At 36.2% G+C, this 23,851-nt stretch overlaps 2 protein-coding genes across 3 annotated transcripts; one reads left to right on the top strand and one right to left on the bottom strand.

The window, feature by feature from the left end:
• Positions 1-401: 401 nt before the first annotated feature.
• On the top strand, positions 402-10,436 carry LOC121416047 (protein misato homolog 1-like). The gene is made up of 13 exons (XM_041609487.1): positions 402-558; positions 1,187-1,279; positions 1,809-1,921; positions 2,324-2,399; positions 3,108-3,331; positions 3,898-4,015; positions 4,808-4,942; positions 5,314-5,466; positions 6,298-6,429; positions 6,843-7,021; positions 7,375-7,470; positions 8,139-8,254; positions 8,596-10,436. The coding sequence occupies exons 1-13, from the start codon at positions 475-477 to the stop codon at positions 8,835-8,837; spliced, it is 1,761 nt and encodes a 586-aa protein (XP_041465421.1). The 5' UTR covers positions 402-474; the 3' UTR covers positions 8,838-10,436.
• A 4,641-nt stretch (positions 10,437-15,077) lies between these two features.
• On the bottom strand, positions 15,078-23,436 carry LOC121416046 (synaptotagmin-5-like). Of its 2 annotated transcripts, none has more exons than XM_041609485.1 (4): positions 23,252-23,436; positions 17,492-18,402; positions 16,866-17,046; positions 15,078-16,278 (listed from the first exon to the last, which is right to left on the bottom strand). In XM_041609485.1, the coding sequence occupies exons 1-4, from the start codon at positions 23,268-23,270 to the stop codon at positions 15,968-15,970; spliced, it is 1,422 nt and encodes a 473-aa protein (XP_041465419.1). In that variant the 5' UTR covers positions 23,271-23,436; the 3' UTR covers positions 15,078-15,967. The 2 variants fall into 2 exon arrangements, with proteins under 2 accessions (XP_041465419.1, XP_041465420.1); XM_041609486.1 differs by having other exon boundaries at positions 16,866-17,022.
• Positions 23,437-23,851: the final 415 nt, after the last annotated feature.

Genomic DNA, 23,851 nt, shown 5'->3' with positions numbered 1-23,851 from the left:
ACATGTTAGTGAAAACCCCTTTTAAATGATCTGCATTTTGTAGTGAAAACCTTTTTTTCAAATTCAAATCAGCACCTCCTGTTAAATATTCAATCGTTCCCGTCTACATAACTGAACAAAAAAAAACGAATGAATTTTAAAAAGGGGCATTTTATCTGTATGAAAGTGCTCATAGTTATCAAATTTCAAGGGAATTGGGAGAAAGCTAGGGGCATCACATGATTTTCTAAAGCAATGAAAAGGTTCTCATCTTATTGATTAAATTGTCACATTTTTGTAGACAATAACAAAGATAAGAGGGGCTCTTTATTTCAACTAACTCCAAAGTCGTGATGCTCGAAGTAGAACCAGAACCAGAATTGCCGGTACTATTTTCTATTTGGAGCTACCATATCAGGAGATCACAGAAAGAGCCCCTGACCCTGTTCCAATTTTTTCCAACAAGGTTTCATGGTAAAAATAGCAAAATAAATCATGGATGGAAGGACTAGAGAGATAATTACTCTTCAATGCGGTCACTATGCTAATTTTGTCGGAACACATTTATGGAATATACAGGTAAGAAATAAACTCCGGAAAAGTGCAGTCTCGTATTTATGCCAGTCCCATGTACTGAAATTGGAGTGTTGCTCAGAATAAGGCAAGAGGGCCGAGGCCGGCGAGGCGAGGAGAGGGAGGCCGGAGCCAGAGGCGCGGCGGGCGTGGAGCGGTGGAGCTCAGGCGCGGTGCGGACCCTGGAGGCCTGGACCCAGGTTGAGTGCGGAAGAAAAGGAAGAGAGAGAGAGGGGGATTAAAAGGAGGGGAAAATGAAGGAAAGGGGAGAGGAGAATATAAAGGGGAAAACGAGGCTGAGGCCAAAGAGGGCAAGGGAAATTAAAAGATGAAAGAAATGGTAAAAATCAAGTAAAGATTGGACGAGAGTCAAGACAGTTGAGAAGAAAAGAAACCATTACAAGGAATAGGCAGAGGCCAGGCCCAGGCTGACAGGGAAGAAAAAAAAGCAGAAAGGGAGAGAAACGAGAGAAGAAAAAGAAGATCTAAGAGTAAGACTCTAAGTGGAAATGATGGTAAAACATCAAAAGAATGGAAAGGGACAGCACAGTGCTGCAGTCGGTGCAGAGAAGAGATGAAGGGAGGGAAAAAATATATAAAATTGTTTTTACCGGTATTTTATTTTTTGTTTCAGGAATCAACATTCTCTTATGAAAAGTGCCCTGCACAGATTATACCAAAAGAAATAAACAACGATGTTCTATTCAGAGAGGGGCGAACATTGCAGGTCTGTATTATATTATGTTAATCTATTCTAAGAGAGTCAAAAGGGGCCTAAGCTTTCGATCCGAGCAGAATCTTCTTCGGAGGCAAAATTACAAACATGTTTGTAATTTTGCCTCCGAAGAAGATTCTGCTAGGATCGAAAGCTTAGGCCCCTTTTGACATTCTTATTTACTCCATTGGCTCTTTTTTAGATAAGCAGTTTTCAGCAGCTTCTTTTTGGCGTTAATCTATTCTAATGAATATAGAAATCGCAATATTAATATTTCTTGGTATAACTATAAGAGTATATGTGAGATTGGTAGATCTACATGTACATGAGAACATTTCTCAAAGCAACAATGTAGAATAATAGACTCCATGTCTATTAGTAGAATCATTAAGAGTATTGTGTATCATTGACAAGATTGCAAGAAAATGATTGTTATGAAGGAATGGCTCTTTACCAGCCTATACTGACTGTCTTGGTTGTGTATTCTTCATGACACAGTACAAAGAATATACATGCTCTGTTCTTACTTCCTCACAAACAGGGTGAAGAGACATATACTCCAAGACTGGTATGTCTTGATCTGAAGGGCAGTCTGAACACACTGCGGGCTGAAGGAATATTGTATGACTTAAAAACTGAAGAGGATGTGCATTGGTATGTAAAACTAAAACTTAAATGATAATTTATGACCTCAAAGTAATTAATGCAGTACAAAAGAATTAATAATTAGTTTGATACCTAAGAAGTACATTTTATTTATTTTTTTAAATTGGTATACACATATAAATATACATGTAAATATTGGCCAACAGCACAGCTGAAAGGGCCAATTTACAATCTCATTACAGTACAGTCTATTTTTAGGATTTAATGTAAGAATATGATGGATGTAAAAGCTATGAACTATTTCTTGTAGCCTGTGTCATGATGATGATCTTATTATTTTTTATATTTTGTTTAAATTGTTTAATGAATATTGATAATGACATGGTAATATGACATGATTAGAATTCATGCTTTCTTTCTCCTTTCTATCATTGATGTATATACATGTAGGGGTGGTGATATCACTCTCCATAAGAGTAGTCCAGCACACAAAAATCAGTTTCTGGCTGATCTTGAGGCTCAAGATGTAAGTATGTTTGGTTTTTATTGTCAAAGGGTTCTTGTGTAATAACTTCATAAAGCTGTTCATAAGTTATGCAACTGGTGACCTGTTCTTGGAAACCAGTTTAACGTCTGCTTTATGTTTTCATATTTGTTGATTAAAGTTCTAAATGTAAACTATCACTATTATTACATGCAAGAAACAGTCACCAGTTTCTTGTGTGTAGCTTATGAATCAGCATTATGAAAATATTGTATTTATTTGCTCACTTTCCTGATTTTGTTCATGTATGCCCACAGTCACATATACCCCCCCTTTCTCTCTTATAATTTTGCAAGAGTGTTATTTTAAAGACATGTCGCACTACAAGTATTATTAGTAGTACTATTTTAATAGATGGCTTCAAGCCATGAATGAGAGAAAAGACAATTTCTGAAATATAGATACGCAGGAAAGTAAGACTATTCCATGACTGTTGATCATAGTGAAAAAATTGTTCTCTTGACAATAAGATATTGGTATAAATTTCATATTAACATAAATCTAAGCATAAAAACTAGGTGAAAATTCTGCAAGCTGTGTAGTTGTCCTTCTGAAGTGTAGCATCATACTTTACTCTCTGAAATCCAGATGTTAGAAAAAATGTTAAAAATTAGTGTTTAGAAGGCGATCAAGTGCAGATAGTGAAGGAGTAGTACTCTAGGGTGAATAAATTTATTTCAATCCTGTCAGGAGTATTACCTCCAGGGAGAGCCAAGAGTTGGAGATGATGAAGATAACCTTTCAACCCCTGACATGGATACCTCAGAGGTCAATGCAGGTGACCCGAAGGCTGATGACCCTCCGGCGTTGAAGCACTATTATCTTGATGACGATGTTCATGTGTGGTCTGATTATCTACGTAGTCATCTTCATCCCAAAAGCGTATCCATCATTAAAGAGTATTCACATGACAGGTACAATCAATGATGCCCATGATTCATAACTTGATAGTGTTAATTAAAAGTGTTGTCTCCTGTTAGCATCAGTTCATTCCTTAATCAACTTTGACGTACGAAATTTGCAAATTTGCACTACTCATACACATGAATCACAAGAAGATTAGTTTTCGGTCATGATTTGAATATGTTGTGATTGTTTTATGTATGTTGATTCATTTGTTGTATTTCATTATACAATGTAAATTTCACCCAATTCAGCCTTGGGCTGCCATGTAATTTCTAATCAATACTTTTTCAAATTAAAATTCAAAGTGCAATTTTCTGAGATATATCTTCACTGATAGCAGAAATGATTAATTTCATACATGCACCATTTATTTTCAAGCAGATTTTCAAACTACATATTTCTTAATGACAATGTGGAATTTTTATTTTGATGTAGTCGATAGTTATAAATGGAAATTGATGATGGAAACCAAACATTACAGATCACATAATGGTTCCTCTTCATACAGAACACTCATTCATAAACACAGGTAGATTTTACACTACATCTTTTTCCTCTCTCTTCTGTTAAGCAGCAGTGTTGGTGGATTTGACTTGTTCACACAAGGACAGAATGTCTTCAGTAGAAAGGATGTTTCAGATGAAATCGAGGACAAGATCCACTTTTTTGTAGAAGAGTGTGATCACCTTCAGGTAAGATTTTTAGGTAACAAGACATTAGCTCCTGCAACAATAGCTCCTCTAATTTCTCTGAAGATAAGATTAATGGGAAATTTAAGATAGTGTTAGAGTTTTTGGTTCAGAATGAAGTAACAATTAAGGTTAATTTTTAAGATATTACTGAAGTTTTGGTTTCTGTTTTGCCGGTATGAGAAAATGTTGCAGGAGATATTGTCATGGGATGGATTATTCAACATTTCTCTCCATTAACGTTTCCAAAATTACTTACTTTGACAAGATTCAGGCTCATAGAAAGCCTATTGTCCAGAGCTCTCCTTTATGGAAACTCTAAAAATTTCAGAATTGTTGAACACCTTTTTAAAAAAAATATTAAGCCTTTTTATATCAAATTTGAATCCTTTCTCAGAGTGCTCAGAATGGTGAACTTAGAATAAAGAATAAAACAATACTTCTCTTCGTGCTGCGATTGTGCAATCTTTTTTGTTGTTAACTGTAGATGAAAGAACTATGCCTTAACATTTTGTTTAAATTATTCTGTATCCATTGCTTCTTTAATGAAAAACGGTGGAGGATAGGCGATGTTCCATTCATTGAGTGTTATACACTAAATGTGCAATTACAAGGTTCACTTCGGGTCTATGAAAGGACAAGCTAACTTGGTCTGTAGATTAGAGAAGATTAAGGAGAAGCGATTAAAACAGATGAAGTAAAATTTAGCTTCAAAAATAGGTTTTGTTTTCTATTCTTTCTGCCTTTGAAGCTAATGGAAAGAAAAATCAATAGTGATATTTTCTCTTTGTTTAGGGATTCCAAGTCTACTTAGATTTTTGTGATGGATTTTCTGGTCTTGGTTGTGGCATGTTACAAGGGTTAGGTGATGAGTACCATGGGAAAGGGATCTTTGCTGCTGGAGTTGCCCCAGCTGTCTTTGATGATGAGGTGAGTTACAATACAAATATTTGCTGAATATATATTTTTTTTCTTAAAGACCAGGTCCATTTAAGTATCTGGCCTGTGTGAAAAGAAATAAAGAAGCCACTTTTCAGGCTACTATCCTGAAATCTGTAACATTTAATAAAATACGGAATGCAGTACCTGGCATGACTTGTTTTTTTCATTTGTGTTCCATTTAATTGGATATCAAGTCAGTGATGATGATTATTATTGAACAGTAACTTGGTGATGAAACCATTAGTAATTATTTACCTTTGTCAATAATGTAAGAAGAGTAATTGCTGTGTATACAAATATTTTGAAATCACAATTTGACTGATCTAATTCTCTCTCTTTCTTTTTGACCCACTTCACAGAATCCATTATTAGATTCCTATAGGATCTTGAATTCTGTCTTGTCATTCAGTAGACTGGTTACTCACAGTTCATTCTTTGTTCCTCTGTCACTTGCATCTACTCTATGGAGGAAAGTCGGGCCACCACTTTCTTTTCCTCATCTTAACTACAAGGTATGCTCTTTTGTAAATTAAATTTCAGTACTATGATTGGTAAAAAAAAGAATTGGGAATCATTTTCCTGTAGCAGCTATTCATTCTGCAACACCTGAATCCATCCAACAAAATCCATTTCTGCTAACCTTTTTCCTATTTCGGTGTCCCAATGAAATAAGTGACACTTCATGATGATAAATTCTATAAAACATTTGGTTTTCTTATAATTCCAGCTTTTTCACAATAATTTTGAGTTTATATACTAGTAATCTAAATCAAACAATGAAAGTGGGAATGGAATGTCTTCATATTCTTGTCTGGATTTTGTTGTCTCTTCTTTCTTTGATGGTGGTCTCACTAAGGCATTGGCAGAGCAATGGATCAACTGCACAGAGAGATTTCTGTCTGTTCAGTACAGAAAAACAAGTTTATCATGCCATAAATTTGAGATTTCCAAGCACCCTCTGCAGTGACATTTTGTTCATGAGATATGACCTTCATTGTGAGAGATATTGGTGATTTTTAAATGGGAAAATGAAGAGGTGCAACATGCTAATCCAGCTTTCGATTTCTTTGATTATGGTTCAGATATCAATGTTGATATATACAAAGATCATAGAAAAAGCATATAATTGGTTGGAACATGAAATTCTATGATCTTTTACTACTAATATGAATATTGTGGTATTATTTACCTGTATATGTGTTGATAGTATATATCCCTTGGCACTCAATCATTGCAAAGTTTCACAAAGATGAATAGGTGATGCCATAATTTATAATCATTTTTACAATCCAAGTTTCTTCTTTCATTTCACCCTCTGTTTCTCTCTCTCTCTCTCTTGATAGCCATCAATGTCCTATCATACATCAGCTATCCTTGCTAGTGTTTTGGACACAGCAACTCTGCCTCTAAGAACAGTAGATAGTTCGGTAACTCTCTCCATGATGACTGATGCATTAGGGGCCAGAGGACGAAAGGTAACACTAAAAATCATTTTTACATGCTTTTAAATGACTTCATTGAATGTATTCATCGAACTTGTTCAGACTTATTTAACAAAGTATTTTGTAATGATTTCTTTTTATTTATTTGATAATCCCTTATTTATAAAGAACTCAAAGTCATTGTATTTCAATTTTGTGTGTGTGTATCATTGATTCTATGAATTTATTATTTTCTTCAGTCCATCTTATCATTTATCTGAGATTCCTTATTTCATCACAGCAGAGTGTAGTTTTCTAGGCATATTAACTGATCTGTTGTATGATACTAAAAGCAAGTATGTATAATGTTGATAATCACAACACTTATTTTATACTGTAATTGAAATAACAGTTTCCAAAAAAACAAATTCATTGATCAATCAACTACACAATTTCACGATTTTCAGATTGGAAGTCTTCTCACCAACTTCCCCCTTTCCTTCCATTCTTCGTCAACGCTCGCCGATACACTTGGTGGATCAATGTTGCCATGCCAACCAATAATGCCTCACTTTGGGCAAGAGATCATTCCCCCGTTTGCCCAGTCTGTGGTCCTCCGGGGGACACCACTGGACAGGGTCAAGAGGTAATTCAAACTTTTTAGAGCTATGTAAAGAAGACCTAGGGCAGTTTTGATGCATGACTTTACAAATGATCATCTCATCTTTCAATCAGGAGGACGTGTGTTCAATCCCAGCCATGTCATGTTTTCCTACAGCAAGATATTTAACCACATTGTGCTGTACTCATCCCAGGTATGGTGAATGAATACCAAGCAGAAATAATTCCTTGAATGCTCTGAGCACTTGAAGGCAGCTCAAGTTGAAGCTAGGGAAATGATAGTGATAATAATGCCCCTCCGAATAGATTATTTCTAGATAGATGGCGCTAAATGAAAATGCCCATTATTATTATTAATTTTCTTATTTTCTTATCAAGGCCACCACAGCCAGACTTGAACTTGTATCACCAGTGTTACGATGAGGAAGAAATGCTCAGGAATTACTTATTATCAAACTATCCAAGAACACTAAGGTTAGTAAAATGAACAGGGGTGTGAGTATGGCCCATTTTCTGAACTCAGGGTTTAAATTAAACCCTGGTTTCAAGTTGTGGTTTAACTGTGGATAGCCGATTGGGGCAGAAATCCCTAAGAGTACACATCCATTTTATTAACTCATTTGACATTCAAATTGTTCAATTTTCTTGGAATGATAACTGATTTTTTTTTTCATTATGAAAGCAACAGGACAAAAAATAGTAAACATAAGAGACATACAGTATAAACAGAATTTATGAATTTTTGGCTCCCCATAACTGTAGCACAGAGTTAGACCGTAGTCTAAGTTAAACCTGACTTCAGAATATGGGCCTGAATCCAAATTCAACCATTGTGCATTTGTTCAATTGTGTTTCCATTTGCTATAATCTTGTATTTGTTGTGTTTGTATGCAGATAAGTTTATGTGATATTTTGTTTACAAGTCCCCTTTGCACATCTGAATTCAAGTGGATTTAGCAACATGCAATCCCATATTGTTATCATTAGTCATTAACACCAAATACTCAGCAAAATATGAAATAGTTTATCACCTAATCACTTTCAGATTTGAATTGGCCTTAGTATGTAGTGATAAAGTGCTCTTAAACTCTGAAATATTTACATAGAAGTGACTTAGGCTATCTTTTTTATATTCCTGCTAGTTCTGGTCGATGTGTCCAACAGCCATGTAAAACCATAGCACCATTTCCACACCTTTTTAATGCTGAGGTGAATAGAGATGGATTTCTTTGTGATGAAGAGAGAAAGAAGGAACAAGGTATGATATTTTTTCCTTATATTCTTATCGCAAGTCCTTGTTTTATCTTTTCTCCATGTTCCTTTCTGCCTATATTCCTATCTACAGTAGTCTTTGTTTTTCTATGGGGAGAAAGAAAAAAAAGTGAATGATACAAATGAATTCATGAATGAAGGATAAAATGAACGAATGAAAAAATGAATGAATGATGAATGAATGACTAAATGAATGAATACTGAGTGTGTGAGTGAATGAGTGTGTGAATGAGTGAGTGGGAAGTTTGGAAGGAAGGAATAAATTGAATGAATGAAAAACAAAAGCAATGAAGAGAAGGCTAAACATCTGATTTTATTGTTTTCTAGGTGTTGAGAGTATCCCATTGATGACCAGTCTACAATCCAATCCTGCCGTAAAAAATCTTCTCAATTGCCTACTTACTGAAGCACGTAAACTGGACATTCATAAATTCCATGGGTATCTGGAGGAAGGTTTAGAGGAAGATGAGTACAAGGAACATCTGAATGACTTGGAGCAACTTATACCATGCTATTTGACTGAATTAGAAAAGGAAGTCGATGATGACGATGATGATGAAGATGACTGAGCTGAAACTGACAAGTATGTCGCAGCATGGACAAATCTTGCCAAAGTCCTTTACAATTATTGATAATAGGAATGCTTGTGGCAATATTTGTCATGTTTTTAACAGAAGTTGGTATAAAGGGATTTTTGATAGTAGAGGTGCTGTTGTCAGTCGATGAGTGCCCCGATTACGTGCCATAAACTTAGGGTTTGAATTCAACTACAGTGCGAATACCCTTTGGAAAGATGAAAGGGAGTTTAGACTAGGCACATGCATGTGTTATGTTCTCTCTTTCTTTAAGAATGTGAAAACTGACACCATGTCAGATCTGGGATGACATGCATTTGCATACGTCCACTTGTTTTTCACAAAGGTGATGTCGTCAAAAGCTGACTTTCCATGGCCCTATGTGCCCATTGTGATCAATAAGGTTTTTTATAAGTAGTCAAACAGACCATTGGATAATATTGGCATGATCAGTAGATTGGGATACAGTCTTTGTCTTCATAACTCTCTACATTTTCCCCTCTCCACCCAGGTGATTAATTGGTGTCTGTAAAGATATTAAAGTTGATGTAACTTCTGAAGGTTTCCATGGCGAAGAAATATAGTGTAGCATATAGGTTTCACATAATATCATGTATCTTTTTTTTGGCAAATGTTGGTCCTGAAAAGGACAACCCCTTTTCAACGTTTCGACAAGTGCGTTTTTGTCGTCTTCAGTATAATGAATACGTGGTGTTCCGTGAAACCTGCTACACTGAAGTTGACGTAGTTTACATATTTCAATATGTCCAATAATTTGGAGAATGTACAAACACAACAGGCATGTCAGAATCTGTTTAATTTGGATAATTATTTGTTAAGAGCTTGATAGACTCTCAAGCTCTATTATTCATATATGTCAGGAGTTATAGAAAAGATGAAGGGTATTATTAATAAAGATATGTCTCTGAAAGAGTTATAACAAAGTGTAAATGACTTTGATCAAACCATGCCATGATCCCATCCCTTGAAGAAAGGGATGTGATTATAAAGAATATTAGACATTGTTCTGCTATTCATAACTGAAATATGAAACGGTGTAGTTCTCATTATTTACCTTCCATCAGTGGAAATCGTGTGCAATTTCCACTCCATTTCCATCTCAAGAATTTCATTCATACTGTGCTGCACTCCATTCGGATGGGATGAATGGAAAACCGGAAGAAATTTATTCCTTGAAATGAAAAACTAATTACAGCTACTCTTAAAAGGTGAGGTTATTCACGCTGCATTGTTGTATCAAAGTTATCAAAATTGGTTGCTGTATCTAAAAATTATGACAATTTGTATTATGAGAAGCTCATGAATTGGTGGACTTAGGAAATGGATGCATGGTAATGCAAAATGACTGTTTGTAAAGTTACTTTTAACATTTTGAGCAGCTGAAAATGAAGTGCCAACTGAAATGCCCCAAATTCCCTTTCCCCCATCGATTTATGAGGGCATAAAAGAACACTTTGATAACAATCTTTATTGAGATAAATCACATTTTGACTCTGAAACTTAAAGCTGATGGACTTTAAAGGGCTGCTCTGGGCTGAAGATATTTATTTCTCAATAAATAGAGTAAACTTCACAGAGCAAAATGCTGAAAATTTCATCAAAATCAGATAACAAATAATGAAGTTAATGAATTTCAAAGATTTACATTATTCTTGTAAAACAGTTCTAGGCATGTCTTCATTAATATTCATTTGGTGGGCTGATGATGACATATCCCCACTTGTTCTTTTGTATTGTATTATATGAAATTAGGTTTATTTAAAATTTTCCTACCAAGAACTTAAACAGTTGGATTGACAACTGACTAAGTGCATTAGTTATTACTTACTGCAACTTATTTCATAAAAATGGTGACACATCACATGCACATATGATTTCATGTAATAACATAAGAAAGAGGAAAGTGGGAATGTGACGTCATCAGCCCACCTAATGAATATCCCTGATGACATGCCTAGAACTGTTTCACCGGAATAATACAAATGTTTAAAATTCAATAACTTCATTGGTTGTCCAATTTTGATGAAATTTTCAGCATTTTTATGTGTGAATTTTACTCTCTATATTGCTATAAATATTTCAGGCCGGGAGCATCCCTTTAAAATCATTAGAAATCATAGATGGCTTGTCATATTACAGTCACTCACATTTAGGAGCAATTGTATAAACCCCTCACCCCTGGAAGAACATACTCAAGTCATATCATCTCATCATAATAAGACTATGATGAGAGAGATAAAAAGAAAAAAAAAAGATTTATGAAGGATGAATTATGATTATGATAATCAAAGTAGATGCTAAATGGCTGTCGCGTGACGTCGCCGATTCCACAAAGTGGCACAAGCGACTGTTGATGCACGAAATCACTTTTCAAGATAAACGCGAATAAAGATTTTTACATATTCAACTACCCGTTCCTATATGATTGTGAGGTTGTTGCTATATGATTGTGAAGTTTAACAGAATGAAGAATGCACAAACCAAGAGCCAGGTATCTACTGCTGCATTCCATGATAAAAATTTATCAAATCTTGACGTAGCAGTGATGAAAACACAAGTGTTTTGTGTGTGGAAATGGAGTGCACCTGTGTGCCACTTAATGGACTTTTTTACAAAGGATTTTGATGCTAGTGTCGCTGTTTCACTTTGATTTTCAAATTAATTAGAGAAAACTGAGTTCTAAATTTCGTTGAAATGATCGATCACAGCTAGAGAATACTAAAACTGAAAGAAACATAAAATTGACTTTTCACATGATTTTGGGACTTTATGCCACTTTGTGAACTCAGCGATGATGAGGCCCATGTTTCATAAAACAATCCTGCAATAACATGGTATAAGCTTCTGAAATCATGGAATGTGATTGACCGAAAGCAAATTTAATGTGTAGTGTTATGTTACCAGGTCTAGGTTCTTGCTGTGTGAAGGTTGTTTCTTAATACTCAATTTCAAATGTGATCACTCAATTTCAAATGTGATCACTCAATCGTTTTTAGCAATGAAATTCAGAGATCAGACTGAAAATTACTTGGTTTGTGATATGAGAGGCTGGAGTTTCAGTCCTTTGATTATGATTCAAGGCATTGAGAAAGTATTAGAGTTTTGGTAGGCCCTCTGAAATGTTATGGAATAGTGATTTTTTTATCGAGTCAGTAAGAAGATAAAAGCAATAAAATACTGTTGAAAATTTCCTTCTTAAGTTGAATAGTGAACAGACAAAATGACTAGTATCATGTATATGCTTTGACAAAGACAAGTGATTGAGAGATATTCATCTTGGCCATTGAGTTTGCACACATAGATGTGAACAAATGAAGGTGAATTCCATTTGATTTTTGAGAGACTAAACAAAATACATTTTTGCAGCAGATTGTTACTGCAACAATCTTTAAGTACTATATTTCAAAAAGCAGCAGCATTCTTCTTCATCATTATCAGCATACAATTATGATTCTATTGATATATCCAGTACTATTCTCACAAGTTCTGCCAATTCTAAATCCAGTCTAAATAAGGATTTCAGTCCACAGTTTTCTAAACAGGCTATCTTTCATCAGTTTTCTTGATGAATGTATTGTAACAAATGAAATGGTATGAGATGAATCTTCTAGGAGTGTAATAATGAGAGCATATTTTTTAAATTTCTAGACCTTTTGTTGGTCTTGCTCGGCCGCATGGACACACCTCCAGGCTTCTCTATGTTGCACTTTGTACCATGTGACAAAAAGCAGTAAATGAATCCAGTTATTATTGCTATCATTATTAACCATGCAATGCTATTGAGCTTTAACATGTCAAACTAGATCAAGAAATTGAATTAATTGTAAATTTTCTGTAATATTACATATTCAAGACACCAGAGGAAATGACAAAATTGGTTGGAAGTGGATGCATTTCAACAGCAGTCATGGGGTCTGTAAGTCACATATCAAGGGACTTTGTTTTTTTCATGTATGCTTTTTATACTTTTTGTCTATTTATTGATGAGATGAAAATAAATTTGACATTGAGTCAAATTATGACATAAGTCATAGTATCACAATTATCATTAGAGTTACATGATTTTTGATGGCGGACCCTTATAATATTCTTATATGTACAGTAGATACTTCCATAGATCCTCTCTCTGGTTAATTCAATTGACATTATTTAAGTACTGTATCTTGTCATAAAAGATACATTGTGGCGACGTGAGAAATGTTAGATTTCAGATGTCACACAACATAACAATGCAGGAAAGGATGGCTTGGCATCATTTGCTGTATTTTGTGTTACATCTGATTACTCGCTCTTTTATTAATTCTTGCCACAATGATCAACCTTTCCCTTTCCAACACAAATGCATGTACTTTCAATGATCTCCATTGATGTGTTTATGTTTTTAGTGTGTTTTGAAACTGAAATATGCAAATGATGAAAAATCAAAGAGAGGAATAAGATATTTATGGAAGGGGGGGGGGGGATAGTAGATAGGAGAGAGAGAAGTAGAAAGATAGGGAAAGAGAGGGGGAGATAGGCAAGGGCAGGGTGAAGGAGTGAGGAGACAGAAGGGAAAGGAGAGGGGATGAGAGAGAAAACTTTCTGTATTGTCTTTTGTAGCTTGAAATCTTTCAAGAATAAATTGTATCAAAGTACACTGTACATATTTGTTTGACCATAGAGTCATAAAGATATACTTTAAAAATCAAGTTTATGTTAGTATACGGTGGTGGCAACCATGTCAGAACCAAATCTAGCTCACCCCTTCCCCCTTAGGCCTCTAAATTTTGAAACAGAATACAACCAATACCAAGAAATCTTATGAATAAATCGAATGATATTTATTTTGTGGGTATGTGAGAGGTAAATCAGATCTTTTACAACACGATTCTATTTCTATGCATGCTACAAAACAATTTGAAATTTCTGACTTTTGACTGATAGTACTCACAACAGGTTATGTATGGATGCAGACTTAGTTGGGGGTATTACATGTATGTATAATGTGATCTAGTATTGTCCCTGATATACTACATCGCTGTCCAATACTGATAGAAAACCTAGTTATCATAGATTTGATTAAATACAATTTTTCTGAGATTCATTTTTAAGAAATTACTAGCGAGAAAAATGTTGGGTTTGTCAAGGCATTAAGGTAATATACTTTTTGGTTACATTAAACAATATACAAGTGATTACAAACAGCTTAAATATACATATAATAAGGATAATACCAACATGCTCATGTAGTGCACATCACTGCCAAATGCGTCCCAATGTGATATATTACCCTGGCTTTAGCTCTGCAGGCTTTTACAGCGTGGTGGCATTTCAAGGAATAAATTCCTGCCAGGTACCCATTTACCTCACCTGGGTTGAGTGCACCAAGATGTGGATAAATTTCTTGCCGAAGGAAATTACGCCATGGCTGGGATTTGAACCCACGACCCTCTGTTTAAAAATCAGAAGACTAATCCACTGGGCCACAACGCTCCATCCATGTTCTCTTACTGTCGTAAGAGAACGATACATAGGCCTACTATAGAAGTGATCCCTAAAAGTATGATGTATACATATTATATACATAATTTATGATCTATACATACATATATATAATTCATTTCGAAATGAAATACTTCATCCTAGTACCTCATCTACCATGATATAATTGTTTTGCAAATCTTGCCCTCTACTTGATGTGTGCATGTATGTGTGTATTAATAATGAGATATCTACAGTAGATGTCGAATAATTTACGTTATTCTCTATTGAATATACCTGCAAAGGAAAAATCGACAGTACAAAAATAAGTATTTCTGGAATAAGTATAAAATCATTCACAGTTCTTATCTGTGAGACAATGGCCCTTATGCCCCCCTTCTGGAATGTGGGGGGGGGGGTTGGATTCAAGCGTAAAGAAAAAGATAATAACTCACTATAAATGGTAAGATATTAGAGATGGGGAGAACTGACCTATTGTCATATGTTGGTTGAAACGTGTTGATATAATACGATTTTCTTGTGAGAGTAATTGTTTGCAATTTTGAGGTGTCATTTATGATAGAGGTACAGAAAAAGAGGACTGTCTACATGGCACTGAAAACGATTTTTTTTACAAGGGTGCTGATTTGACAAGCGAAAACATGAAGATCTGTCTCAAGAAATTTGACAAGGAAGAATCAAGTTTCAATACTAAATAAAGGTTATTTTGGTCCCGAGAACATTGACAAGAAAAAAAAGTGTTACTAGTAAATGAAGGTTTTCGTCACAGCTACCAGAATTCCAGGGGGTGCTGCCTGAGGAAAATGATACACGCAGCACCACTAAAGGGAAACCAACACCCCCATTTCACAGGGCCATGTCCGTCCAAGCAAAAGTAGATCTTCCTTAGAAATATATATTTTTGTCGCCCTCCTTTCCATTCATTCACTAGTTGTCTTCACTCCTTTCGCTCTTCTTCCCATCTGGGCGGGTGGGTGTCATCCGTTATCGCGCAAATGATTGTAATTTTCGTGAGGTCCGCTAAAAGTCTAAATCGTGATGTGCAATATGGTATAAGTACTTTACCTCACTGTAGATGTTCTTGTATGCAATAAAGTCTATTGATCATTATGAAGTTATGAATGAGAAAAAAAATGTGGTGAAAGTAATGTTATAATATTCACGTACTTCTCTGCTTTAATCATGGCTTGTTTTAATGTTATTTCACAATCCACATTATATGAGCCTGTATTTCTATATACACCGTATTATATCGTAATACATCATTAACAATAAAGTAATTGCGAGATTATAGAAAACTGTTACAGTTTTGTATACGAGCTCTGACGCATGGCGTCAAATAGTGATGAGATATTTGTACCACTTTATCGTCGTCATGGTCGTGCAAAACAGAAAATCAGCATTAACATATTCAATGTCCAAATAATGCCTTTCAATAACCCCAAAAGAGTTTTCTTTGCTATCAGACTCCACAATAATTGAAGCAAGTAACGAATGGCGGCATTCTATGACAACGTTGTCTTGCAGGTCTTAAAGTTCCTCTGAACCGAATCAGAATAGTTTATCCTTCAAAAGGGCAATTTGTTACAACTACCAAACTAGATTTGAAATCCTGATTACTCTTAACTGAAAGGTGGCTTGATTCGATGCCACTTAGCGACCTCCAATCCCCGTGGTTGCAGCATCTCCGTCCAATGCGCCACGCCCGTCTCTCCGAACTGCCTTCCGATTTCAATCTTCCCCACCATCACGTCGGTTGCTAGTCGTCGACCACGGTTGATGGCAAGGAGGATGGAATGTTGTTCGATCTCATCTTGTTTAGGATGGAAGAGGAATGGTTGGTTCCAGATAGGACTGGTTCCAGAACGACGTTGAGTGCTGTATTCATCTACTATCTCACCATGCTTCATCAGGCGCACAGTGACGTAGATATCTGAAAATTAAAGTTTGATTTGATTTGAAATTTAAGATAGTTACATTCGGATGTTTCATTTATGTTTAAACAGGATGCACATATATTCAATTTACTTTCCTATGATTAAAAAGGTGAGTTACGAGGAACCATTCTGAGTGCGAAATATTGTGAAAAGATTCCCCTTTATTTGGCAGAGTGCAGAAACTTTTGTGATTTATCGAATTTAGGAAAAAGGGAGACCCGTTGTTTCTTGAACTCATTAGGTGGTATGCAGAAACATTATTGACATCGAAATAAACAGCGCAAAACGGAGAAGATGGTAGATATGTGCAGGCAAGTTGAAGAATGACAGTTCCCAGCTCCTGCGAAAAAAATAAGGAATATGAAAAGTTGTTCCTTTCACAGAGAAAAAAAATTGATGTGTCAAATTCGATAGATATGATATTTCGTGTAAAATTTTGTACTGCTGAAAAAATGATGAAAAAGCACCTTTTCTCCCTTCGCTTCTCCTCGTTCTCTTTTTTTTTGAGAGGGGGCGTTTGGGGGCAACATCCCACTGCCCCATGGCTACGCGCCTGCACACCCGCCCAAAATCCTAAACTCACCTCCAGAACCAGGAAGGACGCTGTCAACCAATAGATTCTCAGCCTTCCTCACCATCACCTTCAATCGATCTGCTTGAGGTTGATATTGTAAGGCTACAAAGAGATCTCCAAGGTATGGCCGATTGGATGTAGCTTCTGATGTGGATTTAGATCTCATCTGTTTCATGCATGGAAGTGAGGGCTGGTATAGTATGAAGTGAATCAATCTTGGGAAAATGAAGCTGGACATCAGTTTCGAAGTGATAATATTTGGTAGAACATTATTGTCGATAGATGTTAATGGTATGTTTATGTTTTCCTTGACTGGTTTATGAACTTGGATGAGAAGTGGAACTCACATCGACAAATAAAATATGTATATAATAACTATAACCACAGCCCCTATACATATCTGTTCCCAATTACATCTTTTCACCCCCCCCCCCCAAAAAAAAGGCAACGGTTAAAGTGTTTATCACCTTTCAATACGAGAGATCGGAGCAGTTTGGAAGGGGTATTAACTTCCTCACCAACTTACGAAATATGAGTATTTTTCATCGCTGCAGCTCAGGGCCACATTCTATATAAGACTACTATTATTTTGACCCATATGCTTCAACCATCCCCTTGAGTCATGTTAAACTTACCCTTTTAAGATTTTTCTTCGGAAGCTTGGTTCTTTTCACACTGAATGTCCTCTGAAATTCTAGAAGGCTGTCGCTCTTTGTTAGAAGTTGATGGCACTCCGCAAAGACCTCTCCACTAAAGCGATCCTTCCTGTTCCACTTCTCCCTCACATACAGTTTAATCTTCAGGAAGCTGCCTTGGACCTCTGCGGGAGTCAACTTACAGAACTGGAAGGATTCATTGAAATGAGGATTCAGCGATTTACGGACCATCTCTGTGCGAAATCCATCTCTGTACTTTGGCAGGAGGCTGACCTTGAGAAACGAAGTGCATCCTGGGTAGTATTTCCTCGCCAATCCAGAAACAGACTTGAGGCAGACGAAGAGAGTACGGTCCTGTGTCGAGTGATATAGAGAAAAGTTTACAACCGGCTTTTCGTTGCCTCCTTGGTAAACTGTCCACTCGGAATCACGCCCGAGCTGTTCAAGGTCATTCTCTGAGCTGCACGAAGCCAGTGATGAATCAGAAGAAGAAGGAGAGAGTGAAACCACGGCCAAAGTCTGTCTTCTTTGAGGATCTACTGCAATCAAGTTCGTCGAGGTCATCGGCGCCCATGACTGGGAGCGTCCGTAGTTATCACAATCAGCCTGGTCAGTCGCTTCAATCCCCTGATCATCGGTCGGTACATCACTGAAAGGGCTATCATCGACCGGATCCTGTCGAGGCACTTGGATTGTCTTCGGGTAATCTTCGTCTCCTTTCTTGAAGAAGTCCGATCTCAAGGGTGTGACGGCCAGAGCTCGCTCTAGTTTTTCTCGACGTTTCTGTCGTCGCTGTGTCCTCCGAGCTCGCATGCAACAACAAATAAAGATGAAAAGACTGACTGAAATGGCAACTGCTATTGCGGTAGAAATGGCAAACAGCAACGTTACTGTGAATAAAAGAAAAGATAATTATGTTATCAGTGTCAATTTCATAAAAAGGTTCCATTTCGAAATTTTATGTTATTTGATATTGACTAAGATTTCAACACAGAAATTCTATACCCTTGCCTGAAACCATTTTACCTTCTATCAATAGAGCCAAACGAAAGTCCTTATTCAAACAAAATTAATGTTCGCTTGGTTTGTTTACATTTTGTAATTAGGAGATGAAGAAACATGTGACTATAGGCAAGATATCATTATACATTGGTGATGGTGATGGTGGTATATTGATGATAGTGATCATACATCAAGTATAGTCACAATGGTAAATAAGTGATGATTGTAATCATGATTATATAAAATCATCAACATCATGATCATCAATAGCACTATCATCATCATCACCATCATCATCATCATCATCATCATCATCACCACCACCACTACTAGGCTAGCACGTCAGACGCCAATTATTATTGTTTCATCACCCTGTAATGATAATAACCCTCATTCTCTTTTGTTGAATTATAATTATTTTGTTTTTATAATCTGAACAAAGGTGAAAAGGGTCGGCAAACTGTGTATGACGTAAAACTGGCGTTGCCTATAGCAACGTAACATGACAATGCAAATATTAAGTTTTCAGTAGAAATCATGAACTCCCATTACAGAATAGGAGCTTTACATTTAATGAGACAAGAGATCCCAAACAAAATGAATAGTTGTCCAACAACGTTTGGAAATATCATTAATGTATTGTATTCACGCACCCCCCTCATGTATGTTTTCATAAATCAGCATCAAAATAATGAGAATGGCATTTTAGAAACTATATATTATTGGCAATGAAATGGAACGTTCACAAGGACGACATACATGCTGATTACATTTCAAATCGATCAGAATGAGGATCCCGCAACAACAGGGGCAATGCCTCATCTTGGTGAAGTTGACTGCCCCTATGATTTTGAAAGCATTGAAGAAAAAAAAAGATTCAAGGGAGAAAAAAATACGATATCACATAATGTATAACACATCTCCCCCCCTAGCAAATAAAACATCCTAGTGCCGCACCGCACCTGCGCTACTATATAGTCTTCCCCGATAATTTTCAAGCCTTGACAAAACAGGAGAGCAGATTTTTGTTTAAAGGATAGGAGAGGGAAACAAAGGTTTTGCATCCTCATCTTAAAACTTATGTTGATTGATCAAGCCTTCAACTGTTAAAATCAACATTGATTTTACTTCTGATGCGTGCTTGCTGGATATACGATGATTTTGTGAGAGACCGAGGCGATTGAGCTGAAACAGATTATATTGATAGGCCTACTGAAATTGATTTTGTACAAAACTCTTGTGGGAAAGAGTTTATAATTAGTCATGAAACTATGACTGACTCCAATTTTACTATAACGCAAATCATTTAGCGTTTAGGTCATGATACACCCCCACCCGATCGACCCGCGGCCCTGCCCTCGTCGAAAACACACTCTGACATACACCGTGAGTGATATCCAAAATAGGTGCCGAGCCTTTAAAAAAGCAATCCTTCTTTAGTCATTTTAAATCATTTCAAATTTCTCTTTTGTGACATCATTTTATCGAATTCTATTTTTTACCTATTACGGTTCCCATGTAGCTCTCCCTCATGGTTGCTATTGTTTCAAGCGGTTACACTTCGTAATTTATTCCGAAGGTTCGTAATTCCGAAACACGTAAATTGCCTATACCTCGATGTTCGTTAATCCGAAAACGTAAAAGGGTTCGTTAATCCGAACATTTGTGGCGTTATTCCGAAGGTTCGATAATCCGATACGAAATAAGGTTCGATGTTCCGAAGGTTCGTTAATCCGAAAACGAAATGAGGTTCGTTGTTCCGAAGGTTCTTTAATCCGAAAACGAAATAAGGTTCGTTGTTCCGAAGGTTCGTTCGTCCGAAAACGAAATAAGGTTCGTTAATAATTTAGTTTTCGGACTAACGAACCTTCGGAATTACGAACCTCATTTCGTTTTCGGACTAATGAACCTTCGGAATTACGAACCTTCGGAAATACGAATCTTCGGAATAACGAACCTTCAGAATGTCGAACCTTCGAAATAACGAAGCTTCGGAATTACGAATGTATGCGTTTCAAGCAGTTACCTGCTTATTATAGCTGGTCCCTGCATTTTTACCCACTTTACTATTTTACAAGCTTCATTTATGTATTTTTCAGCCTTATTCATTATTTATATTTTCGATTGTCACACAATATATTCTCATTTATATCATTGTTATTGTATCATTCTATTTTCATTTGTTGATTTATGAATAAAATGCAGAAATCCCTGCAAAAAAAATCAAAAGAAAATCAATTTAATCAGCAGGGCCCTAAGAACGATTTTTGAGTGGGGTGCTGAAGTAAATTTGAAAAGCAAAAAAAAGACAAAAACAACAACAAAAATGGAGATCAAATGGGTCCCGAGAAACTTGTAAAGCAAAATGATAATAAGAAAAGGTTTCATTACGAAATAAAGGTCGTTTTGATTATATTTTTACATGCATCTTGCAAAATACCTGGGGTGCTGTACACAAAATAACCCGGAGGACACACTGGCTGCGCGTGCACTCGTTAAGGATATTTAAAAACATCGATTTTCAAAAAAAGGGGTGGTTTTGAAAAAGTAGTCAATGGTCAATATGGGTATGGGTATGTTTTTCCCCCAAACTTTTCCCCCGGGGTCATATATTCTGGAGACAAAATTAGGGGCCAAAATGTGTAAATGAAGCCCGCGAAAAACTAGTTTGGGGGTTATTTTGCAAAATCTAGTTCGGGGGGTGTTTGGAAATAATTTAGTCACGCATGTGTATAGCAATACATTCGACCGCCCCGGGAATAATACCGCAGCATCCTCACGTACGGCAATTTTTGGGGTGCTTCTGTCAGCATCCCTGCTTCTCAGGGCTATGCTAATCAGTTAATAAGAAATCTATTAATACGTCAATAAAAACATGCAGTAGCAGTACAAGGGTCAATATTCCTGTTGGGGAATTGGAATGGTTTATGTATTATAAATACAGTTTCTTATATCCCTTGGTCAAATCTATCAAAATAAGGAAAATTCAAAGGTTCTATAAATGGCTTTAAATAAACAACCCCTCTATGCAACTCCTTCTACCAGTACCAAGCGATCTTATAATGGGAACATAACCACCTGTGATTTCAGATCATGGCAGATAATAATATTTGTTTAATACACGTAATGACTTGGCAGTATATGGGCAAGTATATGGCAGTATATGGGCAATCGAGAATAAAATATCCCCGGCTATATAAAATCTAATTTTAATTGCATTATTCAACCATTCAAAAATTCCCTTAGCATTGCATAAATTGATAAAGCTGAGGGCTTTGAATAATGAAAGCATCTAAGTGGGAGAAATGGCAGTCGTTACAAAATCATAACTTCATGAACGGCTATTCATTAATCCAATGAATCTTTTTACACTTGCAGGAAGTGTTAATTACACAATAATACTTCAAGCCATTAATTATTGTTATGAGCATTTTGACCCATATTTACTGTCAAAGTCATAGAGTCTTGAAGTCTCTAAACAGTTTTTAATCAATGCCTGAAAGCATTCACCTAATTCCTAAAGTAATTGTTTGTTAGGATTTTATGGTATTTAAATCCTTGCGTGCTTTCAATTGCTTTCACGCATCTAAATCCTCTTCAAATTATCTGAAGTAGATAAACAATGAGTTCAAACGAAATGGCACAAAATGGTGAATGAGTGGTTTCGATAATTTGTGATAAAGGGAAAGAGTGGAGAATCATATAATTTCTAAATTGTGTTGAAACTAAGGTCTAGATCATATTTTGGATCTTTTGTGATCAAACAAACTCCATTTGGTATGAAATGGATAACAGTATAAGGATTAAGTTTACAAATCTTAATAAAACAATACAATGATATACGATAGTAATGCTTAAGATGAAATAAAACGAAATCCCGAATAGAAATAATCCTTCTACAGAATTCTTCTTCTTCTCTTTCTTCATCTCCTCGTTTGCCTTTAATTTTCGAATTCTACTTAGTCTATTTTTCTCAGTATTTTGGCCTTTCCCCTTCTTTTAATTCACCCTCTCCCTCCTCTTTACCGCCTTCTCCTCCTCCTCCTCCACTTTTAATTGGCATTTTCTGTCCACGATACAACAAATTTGCAGAATATTCATCATCCCCGAATGGAAATTACTCTCATGGTTTGTCTGGGAACGTCAAGTAATCTACAACAGACAAAGATTCAATGAATCAAGAATGTGAACATGCATGGTTAGAATCTTACAACAAAGCAAGCCAATGATCGTTCACTTTGTGTCCAATTTGCTTGTGAAATGCTATTGTGAAATGCCAAACACCTGTCGCTTTGTCCATATTGAATAGGATAAGGAACTTGGTCATTAACATTTACATTCTTTCAAAGAAATAGAATATAACGAACATACAGATTACACAGGAGTGAAGCTTAGTGTTATCAAATAAGGTCATTGTGAATATCTTAACACGTATCTCATAGCGTAATGATGCAAGTAGAGCAACACAATTTTAATAAACGAAACGTCACCATAGTTTTCTCATCTAAATATCATTAATGATCAATCACCGAATGACAAACTTGACATCTTTCATATATCTCTAATGTAAGGTATAAAATAATGATATGGGTTGATTAATTTGATTGGCAAATCTATACCACATCCCAAGACATCATTGGCGCCATGTCGAACTTGAAACAGTGAGGATAATAATTGGTACCCTCAACTTAAGGCAATATTTAGGAAATAGGCCTATAAAGGAGTATTTGAACTTACGTGAAACCATATTGATCATCAGATAAAATTATTTTTAAGCAAAACTGAATTTTGGATTATCCGATTCAAGTCTAGATCTCTGAACTCGTCACCAGACCATTGTAACAGTTCTCCAGCATTGTGGTTGGCATGCAGCGATCCGCGAGGTCTCATTCTGCACGATACCGGACAATGGCGCGTCAACATTGCAGGATCGAAATATCAAGACATTCGGCAGCAAATTCAAGCAGCTCATCATGCCCATTTCCAGAGTAGGATGTTTGCCTTGGCCGTCTGATGTTCGATTATATCTACACCTTTGGGGATGTGTGTATTTTAAAAAGAAAGTAAAATTTGTCTACTACAATTATGATCGTCGAAAAGAATACACAAAAAGAAAAGGTGGCGCCACATTGGGAGGGGACATGGGTAACTGCCACCATTTGTCATGTTGTAAAAAGTAAGAATAAAAAAGTGTAGGAAATGGGATAAAGATGAACTCAAGAGAAAAGAAAGAAAGTGTTTGAATAAAAATAGAGGCTTTGGGGTCACCACCATTGGCGGCGGAGCAAAGGAATATCTTTTGTGCCGGTTTGGGGGGACGGCTATTGTTGCGCCCCC

The sequence above is a fragment of the Lytechinus variegatus genome, chromosome 5, assembly GCF_018143015.1.
Source record: "Lytechinus variegatus isolate NC3 chromosome 5, Lvar_3.0, whole genome shotgun sequence".
In the NCBI taxonomy this organism is placed as follows: Eukaryota; Metazoa; Echinodermata; class Echinoidea; order Temnopleuroida; family Toxopneustidae; genus Lytechinus; species Lytechinus variegatus.
This window is presented reverse-complemented; position numbering and strand designations above follow the sequence as displayed.